A 15,463-nucleotide genomic window follows, 5' to 3' on the forward strand; every position below is an offset into this window, starting at 1 on the left:
AGAAAGGAAAGAATATTTTCATCACAAGCTTTAAAACAAGGAAAATGTCAGAAACAGCTGAATATCCATTAAGCTTGCCCAGACAATTTGTAAGTGGCAATAAAGGAAAAAAGATGAGATAACTGCTGCAACAAGGCAGAAAACGTCTGACTTTTATGAGTTTAATTTACAAGATTAGTTTCCAAGAGACTGAATCTCCTACTTTTTTTGTCTTGCAAATAAGACAGGCTCAAGTGTTAGGCCGAACTGTCCGGCATTGTTTTAACAGACAAATGGCTTGAAGAAGATTGTCTGGAAGAGGAGAATCCTGCTATATTCTCTCACTTCTGCTCTTATTGTAAAGACGTAAAAGTGATTTAAGGACAGAAGTGAGTAAAGGTCAATGGCTTCCTTCCTGCCTCCACTCCATTTTTACTGCAAAGGAAAAAACCACAATAAAAGCACCGGATAAAAAGAGTCATAACATAGTGACAGTCTGTCATCGACAGATTTTTATTTCCTGAATGTTGTGAGAATGCCTCAGTCACTGATGTGATTTCAGCATCTGGATTCGTCCATGTTCGTCTGTCTTGCCATACAATGACGTTCCATATAAATGTACATAGCTATATTAGATTAACACAAACAACAATACTGTACAGTCCAGTCAAACATGACCATCAAATATGTACTTGGACTGAGCTGAATAGTTACTGAATCAGATAAGTTACAACTATGACAAGTGACCCAAATTCACAAGTACTCCAAAGAGATTTAAAATTTGATCTTGAATACAAATAAGACACATGTTGTAGTCTGTTGTCAGTGATCTGCTAAAATATCCTTTTTGGAAATGCATTTGATGACTTCAGGATGCTTATATAAAAAAGTGGAATGTGCAAAATCAGAGTGCGGCCATCGGCACTGCGTAAAGAGCGAGCTGTCTTTGCCTTTGTGTCTTCAGCAGGAGTCCCTTCCTGTCTGCGGCTCGGTGTTCACACTCACTCCAGAGGTTCAGTATCTTCCGTAAACAGATCAGCGAGGTCAGCTACTGTCAGTACTGCAGCCTCCGAGTGCTTCATGGCTGTGCTGGTGTGACTAGAATTGAAGAAACAACAACATTTATTGGTACTTTGCGGCTGCCACGTCCGAGCTTTACATGTCAAAATTTTTAATTCATTTTCAATTTCCCACACACTGTGAGCTCTCACCTTTTCTCCGCTGTCTTCAGCATTGCCTGCATTCTCTCTTCAATAGTGGATTTAATGAGGAATCTGTGAACAAATGTTGGTCTGGTGGAAAGAGAAAATAGAAATTACATTGAATGTGCAAAACAGGAGGGGACACTCGTCATGAAGTGCACTAGTGAAGTAAATAAAGGTCACAAACAGCCATGATCCTATGGGATTATTCAAGCTATAAAGGAAAAGAATTTAACACCTTACTTCAATTAATTTTTTTTTTTTTTTTTTAATTTGGTTCATTTTGTTTTAGCTGGAGGATTATTTCTCAACATGATGAGACATTAGGGTTTATATGTTTTTACATTCATTACTACATAATCTGGCCAACACATCCCTCACTTGTTTACCACTCGGCATTGTAATGCAAATATGAATGCAGATGCAGATATTAAGTTTCTATAGCAAATATTTTCCATTATCAAAATACAAATGTAAGGATTGTGCAGCCTCTGTTGAGGCGTGTGGTGTTTAATTACTTTTTGCTCTGACATTGTGACATTATTGTCACAATGAAGCTTCAGCTAAGCAGACATTTAGAGAAATATGCTAATTTGCTTCCTTGCTGAGTTGCGAGAGAAAATTCATGCCACGTATCCACTCTCCTGTCTGTGCCCTATACATTAAGAAAATGGTTTAAAGGGGATTATGTGCTGCAGGAAGTCACTGCCCACAGCCAGGAAATAGTCTGGCAACCCCCTGCAAAACCACAACATGTCATTTTTACACTTTGTTTGTTCGGTTTTTAAACCCTTTTTGTACTTAGAGTACAGACATGAGAGTGGTATTGATTTTCTTACCCAACTCTATGCAAAATAGTCAATGAGTACATTTCCCAAAGTGTTTACATATTCCCTTACTCTAGTATTGTGTGGTAGAAGCAGTTCTAGTCCAAACTGTCCCACCAATTAGCATGAAAAGAAACAGCAGCAGCAGCAGTTTAGAATTAAAGGTGTAGACAGGCCTAGGTGGCATCAACAGGAAAGGAAAGTAGTGGCTTCAGCAGTGGAGTTGGTGCAAGTGTTAAAATATAAAACCTCAAAGACACACACAGAGAAAACAGCAGCCATGGAAAAAAGAATAAACTGTATCTGTCAGACTCACTACCCGCAGGCTGCACAAAATGTACGCTATTAATTTTGCTGCATCTGCAGACCTAAACCACAGGAACACAGCAGTTTACTGGCACACTTAACCCTCTGCTCCTTACTTGGTTTGGCCAATCCGGTGCACCCTGCCGATGGCCTGGAGCTCATGAGCCGGGTTGAGGATGGGCTCAACCAGCAGCACGTGAGTCGCTTCGATGATGTTCAGACCGTTGGAGCCCGTGTGGAGAGGAAGGAGGAGAATATTCATCTCCTTTTCGTATTTGAAGGAGCTCAGATTCTCCTGGAACATCGAAGTCAATAATGCGACTGTTATAATCAGAACTGGACGAGGAGATATCTGCAAATACGTTTTCTGTCGTGTCATTTATTTGTTTGCGTGCAAGAGGTTTCTGATTATGCTGATAGGTGACATTTTGTTGTATTCAACTCATGTTGTACTCAGTGTTTTCCCCTGATATTTTCCACAGGATGCCACACCTCTGTCCTGTTGCCCAGCCTGACTCAATTCTTTTTAGTGGGTTGTTGGATCCTTAATCCTGGTTGACCCACTGAAACTATGGATAAATTATTGGGAATTTAAATAATCTTGATTGAATCTCGATGGAAAATGAAATAAAAATCTGGTTCCAGATTTAACAGAGAGGTGGCCAGAGAGGAACCTCCATTATAAGAAGCCAAGGTCAATATGAATGACAGACAAGGGATATTTATTTATTTATCTCACAAACTGGGAAATCGAGTTCCTTGAAATATTCTGAAGATAAGACTTTGAGCAAAAGGACAAATGGCTGGATTTTGGAGTTAATCTCGACCTTGGATTTCCACCATTACAGGATTAGGGTTTCTTTAAAACCCCAAGGGGATTTTTGCAAGCCATGAAATCAACTTAACCTAAAAGTGACAGGAAAAATCTGTGTGGGTGTGGAGGAAATATATCGAACAACTTGCTAGAAAAGGCGTAGTAGTGGTGGTGGACAGTGCAGAATAGAACAAAGCGGTAAAAAGCAGCTGTGTGATTAACAGTGGTGTGCATCATGTAGAAATAGTCAAACCTGAAATTTGTGAATCCCATTGATTTGTGAGAACTCCATGTTGTTGTCGAACAAGGCCTTGGCAATGATGTCCAGGACGCTTTGCCACTGTGCAGGAGAGAAAACGAAAACTGTGTCATCAAACTAAATCATCCAACTTATAACTACCATCTCACTGAGCAGGGACGGTTCACAGTTACCGTGGAGAAAACGAGACACTTGGCCCCGGGGTCGGTCACTTGAATCTTCTTCAGCGTTCTCACCACTGCCTCCACTTTGGTCGAGTGGCTTCCCTGACAGACACAGGAAGAGGAAAGTTAGGCATAATCAATCAGGTGAGCAACAAAATGCATTTAACTATTAAACCAGATGGAATCAAATCTGAATAATCATTACATCTGGATCCAGCCATAAGTGACATATGAAATAAAAATCCAGACCTGGGCCTGTTTTATTATGAAGATGCTGACTGACCTTGACCGGGATGTCCTGGTCCTGACTGGACGACTGTGTGGTGAACACGTAGGAGATCTCTGTGTGGGACGTGGTCTGCCTACAAATGGCGCATTTGATGGCACGCCGCCTTGAGCCCACGCTGTACTGCTCCACGATGATAGCGATGCACTCGTTACAGAAGCAGTGGCCACAAGTCAGCACGGCCCACTGGAAAAGAGAGAGGAGACACAAGCCTTCGTGAAACTGTCAGCAAAGAAACACGGACGTAAATAAATTATGTAAAACCCTGAAGATTTCTTTCTTGCAACTAAACAATACTCACCTCCTGTCCCAGGGGCCGAGCACAGATGGGACATGGCTCTGGGTTCAGACCTCCAGTGGACTTGTCCTGAGACTGGAACAAAGGAATTTATGTTATTTAGAGTGAGATCATATCACAATGCTTGAGATGGAGTCTCTGAATGAGCCACTGAAGAATCTATGTACTTTGTTGTTCCTATGAAGGGTAAATTACCTTCTCCAGATTTGTGAGATACAGAAACTGGCCAAGCTTCTTTTGAAGCTGAGACTTGGCGACTGCCTGGTCGTTCAGAAGCTTGACTCTGTTCTGCTCCACCTGGAAGCGAAACAGTCGAGGGCAGAGGTCAGGAATGCAATAAAAATAGTTAAAGCAGAATATTACATTCTTTTCAGCAGTGCTCTGCTGCATGCTCTCAGCAGAGGATATTATGTACATGTTCATGTTAGTTACAGAATTTAAAAAATAAAATAAAAATTTTGATGTTTAATCAACCCTTTCATTACAAAAATTACACTGTAGATCACTGGGAAACAATCATCCAAAGCAGACCTCCGCTCCACAAAGAGTTTACATCAGTGGAAGCTAGTTATGTTGGCTACAGGAACAGACTGTGCACGTTTTCATCAGCACATTAACAATGAGTGTGAAAACATTGATTGTGCAAATCTAGATTCGTTTTGGTGTGGAAATTAAGAACATAAACACAAACACTTGATTTTAAAAAACCTGATCAAAGATTTTTTTTAGACTTTTCTTGTTTTTCTGAAATGAGGGTCGAAGGACAGAGGGTGTCATATGTATGTACAGATTCTAAAGCCCCAAATTTGTGATTAATGATATTGGGGTTTAGAAATAAAACTGACTTAATTTTTTAAAGAACCCTTTAAACAAACAGACGGACATAAGCAAGTTGTAATAACAGAGGTGTGTGGTTGTCTGTCATTCACCTCATGCGGCTCGATGATGTGCAGCAGTTTGGGCTTGGGCTCGTCGGGGAGACGCACACGGAGCCTCTCTGTGGCCATACCCAACTCATCGATGGCTGACACGTGATTGCGCAGCACCATCCAGTATTCATGCAGCACCTGAGGAGAGACAGAGGCAGCTTTCATTCCAGCCTATTACACTTATATTTGCACTGCTGAGGGTACAATCATTTCTAAATGCCTACTGAATGACCATGACTCTCAGCAAGAGTGATCTGCTGATTTTACCCTCTCTAGGAAGACAAACTCCCAACCTGAGGTGATCGATTTACTCTTTTACTGATTCATATTCTCCAGAGGCATCACTAGTAGATAAGAAAATAATGTAAATGTGTTAAGTTGTTTGTTGTACATTTGAGCAAAATGAAACATATTTAGCAAAAGATCAGATAGACAGTTAGATAGAAGATCAAAACAGTGGCCTAAATAATGTCTTTTTATTGACTGACTTTAATACATTATAACATTTAAAAAATGCCTCATGATCCTGTGCTAAACTCTTTGTAATGAACTGCACATGCCCATGTCATTTCTTGAACAAAAACACACTTTTTAAAAGCACACACTGTTTATTGAATCTTAAACCTAGTTTTAAACCATTCAGTTCCATTCAAATTCACAAACCCTCTTAACATTTTGTCCAACAGTCCTGTGCAGAAAGGGGGTGTACCGCTTTTTAAATTGTTGTAGAAGAATCTCGTGTAACTTGTACTTTGCTTTTTAAACAGGTTGTGCCTGCTTGAAAATAAACACATAGGTTGTGAGTGTGTGTACAGACCTTGTACTCCTTCTTCCAGTTCTCAAACAGCTCCATGAAAGTGTTGCCCTCCTCCACCAGCTCTGGATCCATACGTTTAGCTTTGGCAAAAGACAAGATGGCCTTCAGGGTGCGCTCGGTCTCGCTGGCCGCCCAGAGTCCTCGGCTGGTGGTGGGGAGACGGTCGTCCACCAGCCCCTCTTCATCCTCAATCATTTCTTCAAAGATGGCCGTCTGACCTTTCACCCTGTGAGGGAATTTTTCCAATTATAACACTATGTTTTCATGCAATGAAACTGATGATCTGACAGGTCTAAAAATATTGTTCTACTTACGTGTGAGAAAACAACTTGGACTCGTAATCTGTGAAAAGTTCATCAGCTTTGCAAAAGACACAGCTGGAATATGACACGAGAGGAATATTAGTCATTATAGAAATACATTTTAGTTCCTTGAGAGTTATGAAACACACTCAAAAGCTTTGCTGAAATGTTGACAAAAGAGACAAAATGCTGTCGTCTTACTTGTTGAGCGGCAGCCTCATAGGCCTGAGGTGACAAATGGTGACCTCATCAATCACTTTCTGTGAAGCTGGACCTTCAAGACTCTTCACTGCGTCTTGCACAGTCTTTTGGGATTTCATCAGATCTTGCATTTGTGTGGTGAGCAGGAACTGCAAACCACAGGCGTCACGGAACCTGCAGGACAGCACGTTCGCTTTTTACTACATGTTCGTCTAAGGATAAATATCAAATATAATCTCCTTTTGTGAAAAGTGAATTCTGTACTTGTCAGCCATGGAGAGCTTGCTGGCTTGTTGTTTGTAGCTGGATGTCAGCTCGTTCTTGATGCGGGACACCAGATCGTCGTCGTTGGAGCAGCGGATTGCCCTCTGGATGACGTCCAGCCACCAGGGAGCGTTCAGCTTGACCTTGAAAAAGAGGGTTGTGTTCTTGTTTCATTGAATCTCTTTGATAATCTAGATTATGTGCAAAAACTGCCATTTACAAATTGACATATGAAGAAATGAAGTTTTTGGGTCTGTCTTCATTACAATATTACTCCAAATACAGATCAATTTAACTTCAGTGTGTCCAAATATTGTCATTTGGTGGATTAATTATAATTCTGTGTAACACAATGGGAAGAAAGAAGTTTCTCACTTTGCGTTTTAGCTCTTTGATGTTCTGTAGCACCGGCTGCAGGCCCTGATGGGCGTCTGCCACCTCAGAGTCATATTTGGTCATGTAGTGCTGTCGCAGCTGCACAGCCTGAAGACACACAGAGGATGAGAGCGACAGGAGACACAGTTGTGGTGGGTCTTACTTTAAAAACAAGCTCTGCAAGAACAACCGACAGTAGCATGCAAGAACCTCGTTCCCAGCGCTAATGAGAAATATTTATATATTACCTCCTCACTTAGTCGGTCATCTCTCAGTGTAGGAGGTATCCCAGGATGCTTTGCACTCAGAAGTTCCATCAAATTATGGGTAGCATGAAGTCTCTATTTAAAAAAACACACAAAAGTAATATAACTTTTTTTTTATTTATACATAGACCATAAAGTCATGGAGTATCTGTTTTGAACACAGATATTATATCCATCAGGGATCAATATACTTTCAACCAAAAGCTTTTATTTTAATCTAATTTGATGCAATTATTCATCCGATATGAGCAGATGGTTTGTCAGGGTTGTTTCAGTAATGAGACACATGAAAAAACGTGAACAGGATGAGGCCACGTACCTGCAATGAATCTGTTTTCAGTCTGCCTTTGTGCTCCTCTGATGAGCGAAGCACTTCTCTATACATCTCCACGGCCTCTACAAACTCATCTGCAGGCGGCAAAGCAAACGGTTAGTGACCCTCAACGTGTCCGTCACATGTAGAGTGAATGAGACGCGCTATAGAAAACCAGCCACATTATACGTATGGCCTTACTGAGACTTGCCTCAACAAAGCGTCTTGCTACAGAAAGTGTTGTGAGACATAAAGGTGAGATCATGGCTTGTGTTTTGTTTGAACTGATTCCCATGGGAAACTGGGAGCGGAGGGAGCACAAGTGCAGAAGTGGGGTTTTATACCTCTGATGATGTGGATTCCAGCCAGGCCATTGAGCGCGCACACCAATTGTCTGTGAGCTTCTTCACACTCCACTCGACATTTCTTCTGCAGGGACTTCAGCAGCTCCTCCATCGTCATGGTGCTGGGGTGGAGACAGACAAACCCACTTAACAAACCCTCAAAACGCAAATGACATAGAACGGGTCAGCTTTAAACAAACACAACTGCACGCCATGTAATTGATAAAAAGGTTGCTGCGATCTTTTATCATTATTAATGCTGTGAAACTCTATTTAGTCCAGCAAATTGTTAATTAACTGGTGCAGCTGCCTTCAGAAAAAGACCTCTCTTCCACAACAAGTGCCTTGGAAACATAATATCAAGGGTCATCTACCTTTTCTGCAGAGGCAGGAATTCCCCCCTCACAGCCTGTGGATGGCAGCAGGCCTGACGCAGCCTCAGCAGCGGGCACAGGATGGTGTTGACGGTGCGGCGGTCGAGGCTGCCGAGTTTCAGGCTCCAGTCGGAGATCTTCCTGAGTTTGACCAGAGCGTCCTGGGAGCAGACCTCGTGCTGACGGTGGTAGAAGTGACCCTCGACAGGGGAGAAGTGCAGCCAGTGCACCTCCTCTGTCTGAGGGGGAATCTGGATCTGGAGAACATAAGAAGGAAATAGGATCATCAAACACTTTCTGACATGCGCACAAACCCTGAAATGTGTTGTCATGGCATTATTAAAAAAAAATTCACAGCACTGGAAGAGGTAGTTAAGATTTATGCGAAAGTTTGAGAATTTTGAATTAAACACAATCACAGAGAGTTTGAAAACCTACCTGATCAATGACGTCTTTTTTAGCCGATCGCCATAGTAACTGAGCGATTACATGGTATAGAGGTTCGGTGTTTCCACGTCGATAAGGGCGATAAAGCAGCTGGTCCCACCAGTGTTTCACCCAGTACGGGTCAACTCCCAAAAAAAGGACAAGGCCGTACAGATCTGGACAGAGAGCAACATCAGTTTAAGAAGGAACTTTTGTCTTACTTTCATGTCATACCCCTCTCTCTACCAATGTTTCCTGTCTTTCTCTAGACACTATCACAGATCCTCATATTCAAGGTCTGCGTTGTTACTAGGGTTCATTCTTTTGCAGTGTAAAGATTTTCTTGGTTTTACCTTCTAAGCCTCTCTGGACAGGAGTGCCACTGACACACCAGCGGTTGACAGATGCAAGACGCAGAGCCATTTCTGCAGCCTGACAGGAGAATAACAGAGAGAATAAATCAATGTTTCATTATACAAACTGAAATAAAATACTGTACACACATAGCTAGAAGTAAACCTAACCAAACCACAGGTCTTCATACCTTCGCAGTTGGACATTCAACCATCTGAGCCTCGTCCAGACAGATGCGCCACCACTCCACAGCCACCAGAGGACTGGGAACGGCCATGTAGCGCTTCTGGTTGCGGAAGCGGCGTCCGTCCTTGCTGTTACTGTGAGGAATGTCGACGTAGTTGAGCTCTGACCGCAGCACGTCGTAGGTGGTGATGACCACGTCCTGCTCGGCGAGCATATGTGGCTGGATGAATCCATGTTTCTTCACACCCTGATAAACCTGAGGTGACAGAAGACATATCGATTTAATGTTATAGTTTTGTCAGTGTTTGCTCTTTGGAAGTGCAAGGAAATACAAGTGCATGTTAGATCATGTTGCACTTTTGTGGTGCAACATGACTGGTCAGCTTTTCTTGGGCCTCACAGAATACACACATTAGCCATGATTAGTAGCTGTAATGACAACGAACGTAGTTAAAACCAAACAAAGATTTCGTTTTTAAAGATTCGTGATCAGAGTGTTGTCTGGGGCCCCCCACTGGTCTCTAACGGGTCTCCAGAGGCTCCAAACTTTTTTTTTTCCAAGGCATTTCTGCCTGTTCTTTATGGATATAAGAGCAAACAAATGTATTTGTAATGCAAGATGGCTGGTCAGCTTTTATTTGGCTTAACAAAACACAAAACCATGATGATTAGTAGCTGGTATAATAATTAACTATTTACTTTATAATTAACTAACTTAAGAAAATAAAGACATCTTTAGTTCAATATTTGACCAAAAGACTCATATATCTACATCTACTTTCTCACCAGCACTCGGAGCGAGGAGGACCTGATGTGTCGGTTGATCTCCTCTACCCACTGGTGGCAGATGGAGCTTGGGGAGATGATGAGGGTGGCACCGGTGGAGACGGGTTTCATGGCGACCAGGCAGTGAGGGCAGTAGAAAGGGGTAGTTTCAAGGCTTTCCTCTTTGTAGTTAACGCAGTCCGCATGCTGCCACAGCTGGCAGTTCATACACTGGACACGGGCCTTGTAGTCAATAATGCCCAGCTCGCCACAGATGCACTCAAAGCGGTAGTCTGGGGTGTTGAAAGGGACCACAGACGCTCTGGTGGGGGTTTCTGTCTCCTCCTGTGAAACAATCTGAGGAGCTTCTCCCCTTTCTTCATGTAGATAGTCCATTCTGGGCGTGTCCTGCGTATCTGACTCACTTTTGTCCTGTGACATCTGTAAGGATGTTGTGGACGTGTCCAGCATGTCATCCGACTGATCCGCTTTCTCGCTAAAATTTTCATCCCAGTCCTTTGTTTCTGTTTCCTCTGGTACAGGACAGTCAGACGCAGGGGGGCTCAGATCTCTTTGATCCTCTGTCAGAGAGCTCTGCAGAGCTGCTTCGGCCTTCTCCTTTGCTCGTCTCTGAAACATTTTCCTGGGCGTGCCCTCTGTGTTTTTTGTAATCTAAAAAGAAGAAAACAGACAAAAGCTAGATGTTACAACAAATATATTGGTGGGATAATAGATTCATATTGGAAGCAGCTCATTCTTACCGACTTGGATGCTCCTGCTAATGTCTTCTTTGTTTCTTTGTAGTTCTTCCCCAGTTTAAATGACCCTGCCAAGCCACGACCTTTAACCCGGTCAACCAGGCCTTCATCTATCAGCTTAGCCATCGTCTTCTTGATGTGGTTGCGGTTCTTTAAGAGGTCATAACCGTAAGTGGTGCGGATATAGGTGAAGACAGCGTTGACTGAGGCTCCTTTGCCAGATCTCATTTCCTTAATGGCAGTGAGCAGCATGACGCGCACAGCTGCAGAAAAATACACAACATGTTGAAGGGAATTGAAATGAAACTGCAAAAGGCAATAAAAGCTGTGATGTCTGAGAGGACTGTGAGTGACGTACCAGGGTAAGATATTTTCATTTTAGGCTGGGCTTCGACCTTGCAGCGGATTACTTTCTTTCTTTCTAATGGAGGAGGAGGAACAAAGTAATTCACAGATTTTCCCTGCAAAACCAAGAAATACATCATCATGAAAATACAGAACATTTCCCATTTCACAATTAAGCTGATGCCTTATATACAGAGTGCTTTAAATTAGGGTAAAAAGCTGACAAAATTCATATAAATATTCCTATGACTGTGAATAATCACCCACGGTAAAGGGAGAGAAAAAATAAATAAGAGAAGAAAAAGGTGACATTCTAGGTTTTTAATAAACTCTGTATTTTTAACTCTAGCTGCCCACTGATCCTCACCACCGGCAGGGTAAGGGCCTCCTGCTCCAGGTCCTGCCGGGTGTGAAACAGGATGAGAGCCAGAACTTCCACTGTCTTTCCGAGCCCCATCTCATCAGCCAGTATCCCACCTGGCCACTCGATGCCAGCCAGTGGAAATTCTCGAATTATGCTGTGAGAAAAAACAAAAACAAACAAAAACAGGTAATATGTTGAAAACCGAAAATACCTCCAAGCATCGCTGGAAGTGTCTCAGATAGTAACAACAACACAGAAGTGCTATGCATCCACAAAAAGATGTGGTAACTGCAGTTAAAAGGCTCAATTAATACTCTCACAAGTGCCTCACCATGCAGATCTTTTTTTTTTTTGGGCTTTTATGCCTTTAATGGACAGCACAGTGGAGAATGACAGGAAACAGGGAGGCAGAGAGAGGGGGAATGACATGCAGCGAAAGATTCGAACCGGGGCCAACTGCAGCGAGGACTGTAGCCTCTACACATGGGGCGCCTGCTTAAACCACTACGCTACACGACGCCCCACCATGCAGATCATTTTAACTTTATGTTGAGGCCTCTGACAGATCTGCCACTACCCCAAAACAACGGAGTTGAATAGAATTTCATGGTTTTTTTTGAATGAAAACCAACAGAGAACTTCTTCTACTGAACTAGTACTCCACACAAAAACTGCAGACAGGGACATGCATTTTTCAAATGCAATTTTTCAGCGTTTTAACCAGTGCAAAAATAAATTATATTCACTTATATTGTTAAAAAGGCTGCAGCAAAAGAGTCAGAGACAAACATCTGATCTGGGGTTTATGAAGGGATATAAGGTCTTACCAGCCGGTGAAAGGGTTGTAGAACAACTTCTTGCCACACAAAGTGATCAACTCCCGCCAGAGGAAATGCAGCGATTGTTCTGCAACGAGATTGTAAATATCTAATTTGCTTTGCTTCAGTAACATAATTTCTGTTCTCACTGTTCTGACTTTAATAAATGTATCTCACAGTATAGAAATACAGTGTTGGCTATAAAATTAATTAAATGCATAAATGATTTGTAGTTAATACACTCAAGGGAAAAACCAATAAAATTTCTAGGATTTCTATCTTAAAAGAATTCTTGACAAAGAAGATATTAATATTCACCGATCAAAATTCAACGTGTGCAGCAGAGAAATCAGGGCACATTATTACGGTACCTTTGTGTGAAGTGTTCCTGTATTTTTCTCTCCTCAGCATCCAGTTGACGGCCTGGCTCTGGTAGGGTCTGAGCACAGGAATTAGAGCCTTGTGCTGGACGTCAAAGGTCACCTCCTGGCTCTCTCTTTGGTGCATATGTCTGACGTAATCATAGAGCTCCTCTACATTCTGCCTCTCCAGGTCGGTGTCACACTCCTCCTCCTCGTTTTCGACAACTTCTACATGGAAAAACAGAGCAGAGAATTCAAACAGGATGTGTATTATTATGATTGAGGGTTATGCAGAGTTATACTTGATTTAAAACTCACTTTGCTTTACATTAAAAGTTCATGGTGATCACAGTATACATTGAACATTAGGACCAGACACTTACCAGGGATAATGAAATCATAGAAATACTCCATTAACTTCTGCATTACTTGATTTGCTTTCTTCATCCGAGCATTGCCCTCGCTGAGGAAGTCGGGCTTCCCGAGCCCAGTTTCCAAGAGGTAAATCCCCACCTGCCACATGCAGACAAACAACAGCTGAATTTTGGCTGATTGAGAAAACAACTAACTAATAAATAGATAATATGCCCTAAAATTATTTGAGAAAAAAATGAAAGCTTACACAAAGTTAGGAACTTCATAAACATGACAGTATGTCACAAGTTCACAACATTTTTAAAACCAGGTTTATCTACACGGTTGACAATAAAACATTTCAGAATATACATGTTTTCTTAGCTGCAATTAAGTTCCACATACAATTGAAGACATTAAAAGTGCTGGCACTATGCATGTGATTCAGAATAAATGGTAAAGCAATAAAAATAACACCACAAAGAATAAAGACAAGAAAAATAAGTGCCGAGTTGTGTGAAGAACTAAGAGGCAGTTTATAATGTAGTAGAATTAAGAGTGCTTATTGCATTCTTACTTTGAGTGACTCCTCTTTTGTCTGGTGGCAGAGCTGCATCACCCTCCTCTTCTGCAGCCAGTCAAGTTCCTCCAGTGGGATCCGACGGAGGCTGCACTCCGCTGTGCAAGTGTCCTCATCAGGCTTCCACTGCAGCCCTGAACTCTCATCACAGCTGCTGTAACTGAGGCAGAGCTGGTCGCCCATCCTGTGGAGCGTGACTGCTTTCTGTTCGCAGTCACGTGGCAGCCAAGCCGGACGGACGCTGAACTCCCCAACGAGCGACTTCCAGATGTGGCCCAGCTCCGAGGCCGGCACAACAGTCAGTGCCAGAGAGGCTGAGGCGGCAGTGCCCTCTGACGACGTACCAGGGAGTTCCTCTGTGAAGCGGACGGAGCGACTACAGGCAGCCTCGGTCACCTCCTCTGTGGCTGAGAGACAGGAGCTGCTGGGAGTGGGGTCGACTGGAAGAAGAGAGCAGGCTGGACCATCTTCCTCCTGGATCGTCTCGTTCTTGCGATCGTCCAGCATGTTCCATTCCAACTTCTTCTTGGCTTCTTCATCGACCCTCACAGGAGGGGCTCTCTTTCTTCGGCTACTCATGGTTTAACTCTACAAGGACAGTAAATGGAGTGTTGATTACAAAATGACCCCACCTTAAATAGTTTTATTAATACTTCAATGGCATATGACACATATCACAGACAGAGTGAGTTTGTTTTTCACACCAAAAAAGGACACTGACGACATCTTTTAAAATTCAGAAATAAAATAACTATACAATCAAAATGTTTGACCTAAAGCTCAGTGATATGGATCGACTAAATTCTTGATAATCACAGGTGAGGTATAGAACTGATTTTAAAAGTTTACTAATTAAAGTTTACTTTCTCCTACACACATCACAGATTTACTTAAACTCTATAATAAAGTATTATCTATTTGTGACCACCAATAAAGATTAGGGGTATTGTGTGTAGGCAATTGTGATCAATTAACTTAGGCCATGATTTTCCCTTCACAGAAGGTTTAACTTATAGGATGTGAACGGGCCTGGAGAGGTACAAACATTAACCCAAAGCTTTGGAAACACTGAATAAATTACTGTTAGATTTTTACAAATCCAGACAGAACAGTAAAATTAAAGAAAAAAAAATTGTCTTCTAGATGTAGAGTTATTGGCAATTAACCTTAAGCTCGTGTCAGAACAATAACACAAACACACAACTTCTGTCACTTCACATCTGCCTATCCGTTATTACTGCTCACAGTAATTCAGCTGCTAGCTAGGCAGTTAAATGTGTGTTAACATGCATTTCGTCTCTGCTGCTTTGTTATCAACATTTTCCTTTTACTAAAAGTGAATGTTACGTGAGTGAGGCACCAGAGCTGAAATGTATAAACACTGTTACACAATGAGAACTGTCTGTGTCGCTGCGCATTTTATCGTCTGGCTGTAAAACAAGGAGATAAAAACGAGCACGTTTACTTTTCGAGCTTCCCACAAACGCGTCTGGTTTCTATCGCTGTATCGCAAGTCGTTTCATGTTGCAGTGGCTCCAGATATTTCAGCTGAAATGCACCAAAACACACTTCACTTAGCGGCTACAATGTAGGTGTTCGCCATTTTTAAAAACAGGAAGTGAGGTCAGAGAAGGAGGATGTTTACAATAATAAAAGCACGCTTAATTATATTTTTAAAATCACGTTTAAATTCAATCGGCCTTTATTTTATCTTAGTGTATTTATTTGCTTTATTTTATTTAATCTAATTTCTTCTTTGCGTCATTGTCCTTGTCCTTTCGATTTTGTTTTTCCTTTCATATGACTTCCACTTTCATTTACAATGTTTAAT

At 42.0% G+C, this 15,463-nt stretch overlaps 1 protein-coding gene across 1 annotated transcript; it reads right to left on the reverse strand.

Annotated features, from left to right (window-relative positions):
- Nucleotides 1-465: 465 nt before the first annotated feature.
- shprh (SNF2 histone linker PHD RING helicase) lies at nucleotides 466-15,234 on the reverse strand. The gene is made up of 30 exons (XM_023421051.2): nucleotides 15,098-15,234; nucleotides 13,630-14,220; nucleotides 13,082-13,211; nucleotides 12,708-12,926; nucleotides 12,346-12,424; nucleotides 11,522-11,672; nucleotides 11,168-11,270; nucleotides 10,813-11,072; nucleotides 10,073-10,723; nucleotides 9,291-9,542; nucleotides 9,100-9,178; nucleotides 8,759-8,922; nucleotides 8,321-8,577; nucleotides 7,947-8,068; nucleotides 7,609-7,697; nucleotides 7,272-7,364; nucleotides 7,024-7,131; nucleotides 6,649-6,791; nucleotides 6,385-6,558; nucleotides 6,196-6,258; nucleotides 5,882-6,107; nucleotides 5,065-5,202; nucleotides 4,331-4,432; nucleotides 4,139-4,210; nucleotides 3,835-4,023; nucleotides 3,561-3,653; nucleotides 3,382-3,468; nucleotides 2,431-2,609; nucleotides 1,191-1,271; nucleotides 466-1,077 (listed from the first exon to the last, which is right to left on the reverse strand). Exons 2-30 carry the CDS (start codon nucleotides 14,209-14,211, stop codon nucleotides 981-983), a joined length of 4,983 nt encoding a protein of 1,660 aa, XP_023276819.1. The 5' UTR covers nucleotides 14,212-14,220; nucleotides 15,098-15,234; the 3' UTR covers nucleotides 466-980.
- Nucleotides 15,235-15,463: the final 229 nt, after the last annotated feature.

The sequence above is a fragment of the Seriola lalandi genome, unplaced genomic scaffold, assembly GCF_002814215.2.
Source record: "Seriola lalandi dorsalis isolate HSWRI2012SDOR001 ecotype SW California unplaced genomic scaffold, Sedor1 jcf7180002054660, whole genome shotgun sequence".
Classification (NCBI taxonomy): domain Eukaryota; kingdom Metazoa; phylum Chordata; class Actinopteri; order Carangiformes; family Carangidae; genus Seriola; species Seriola lalandi.

Coding starts and splice junctions, on each gene's coding strand:
- shprh (XM_023421051.2), bottom strand. CDS start 14,211: ATGAGTAGCCGAAGAAAGAGAGCCCCTCCTGTGAGGGTCGATGAAGAA. Junction 8,923..9,099: donor TGTCCAGAGAGGCTTAGAAG/GTAAAACCAAGA, acceptor CTCTCTGTCCAG/ATCTGTACGGCCTTGTCCTT. Junction 7,132..7,271: donor ATGACCGACTAAGTGAGGAG/GTAATATATAAA, acceptor GTGTGTCTTCAG/GCTGTGCAGCTGCGACAGCA.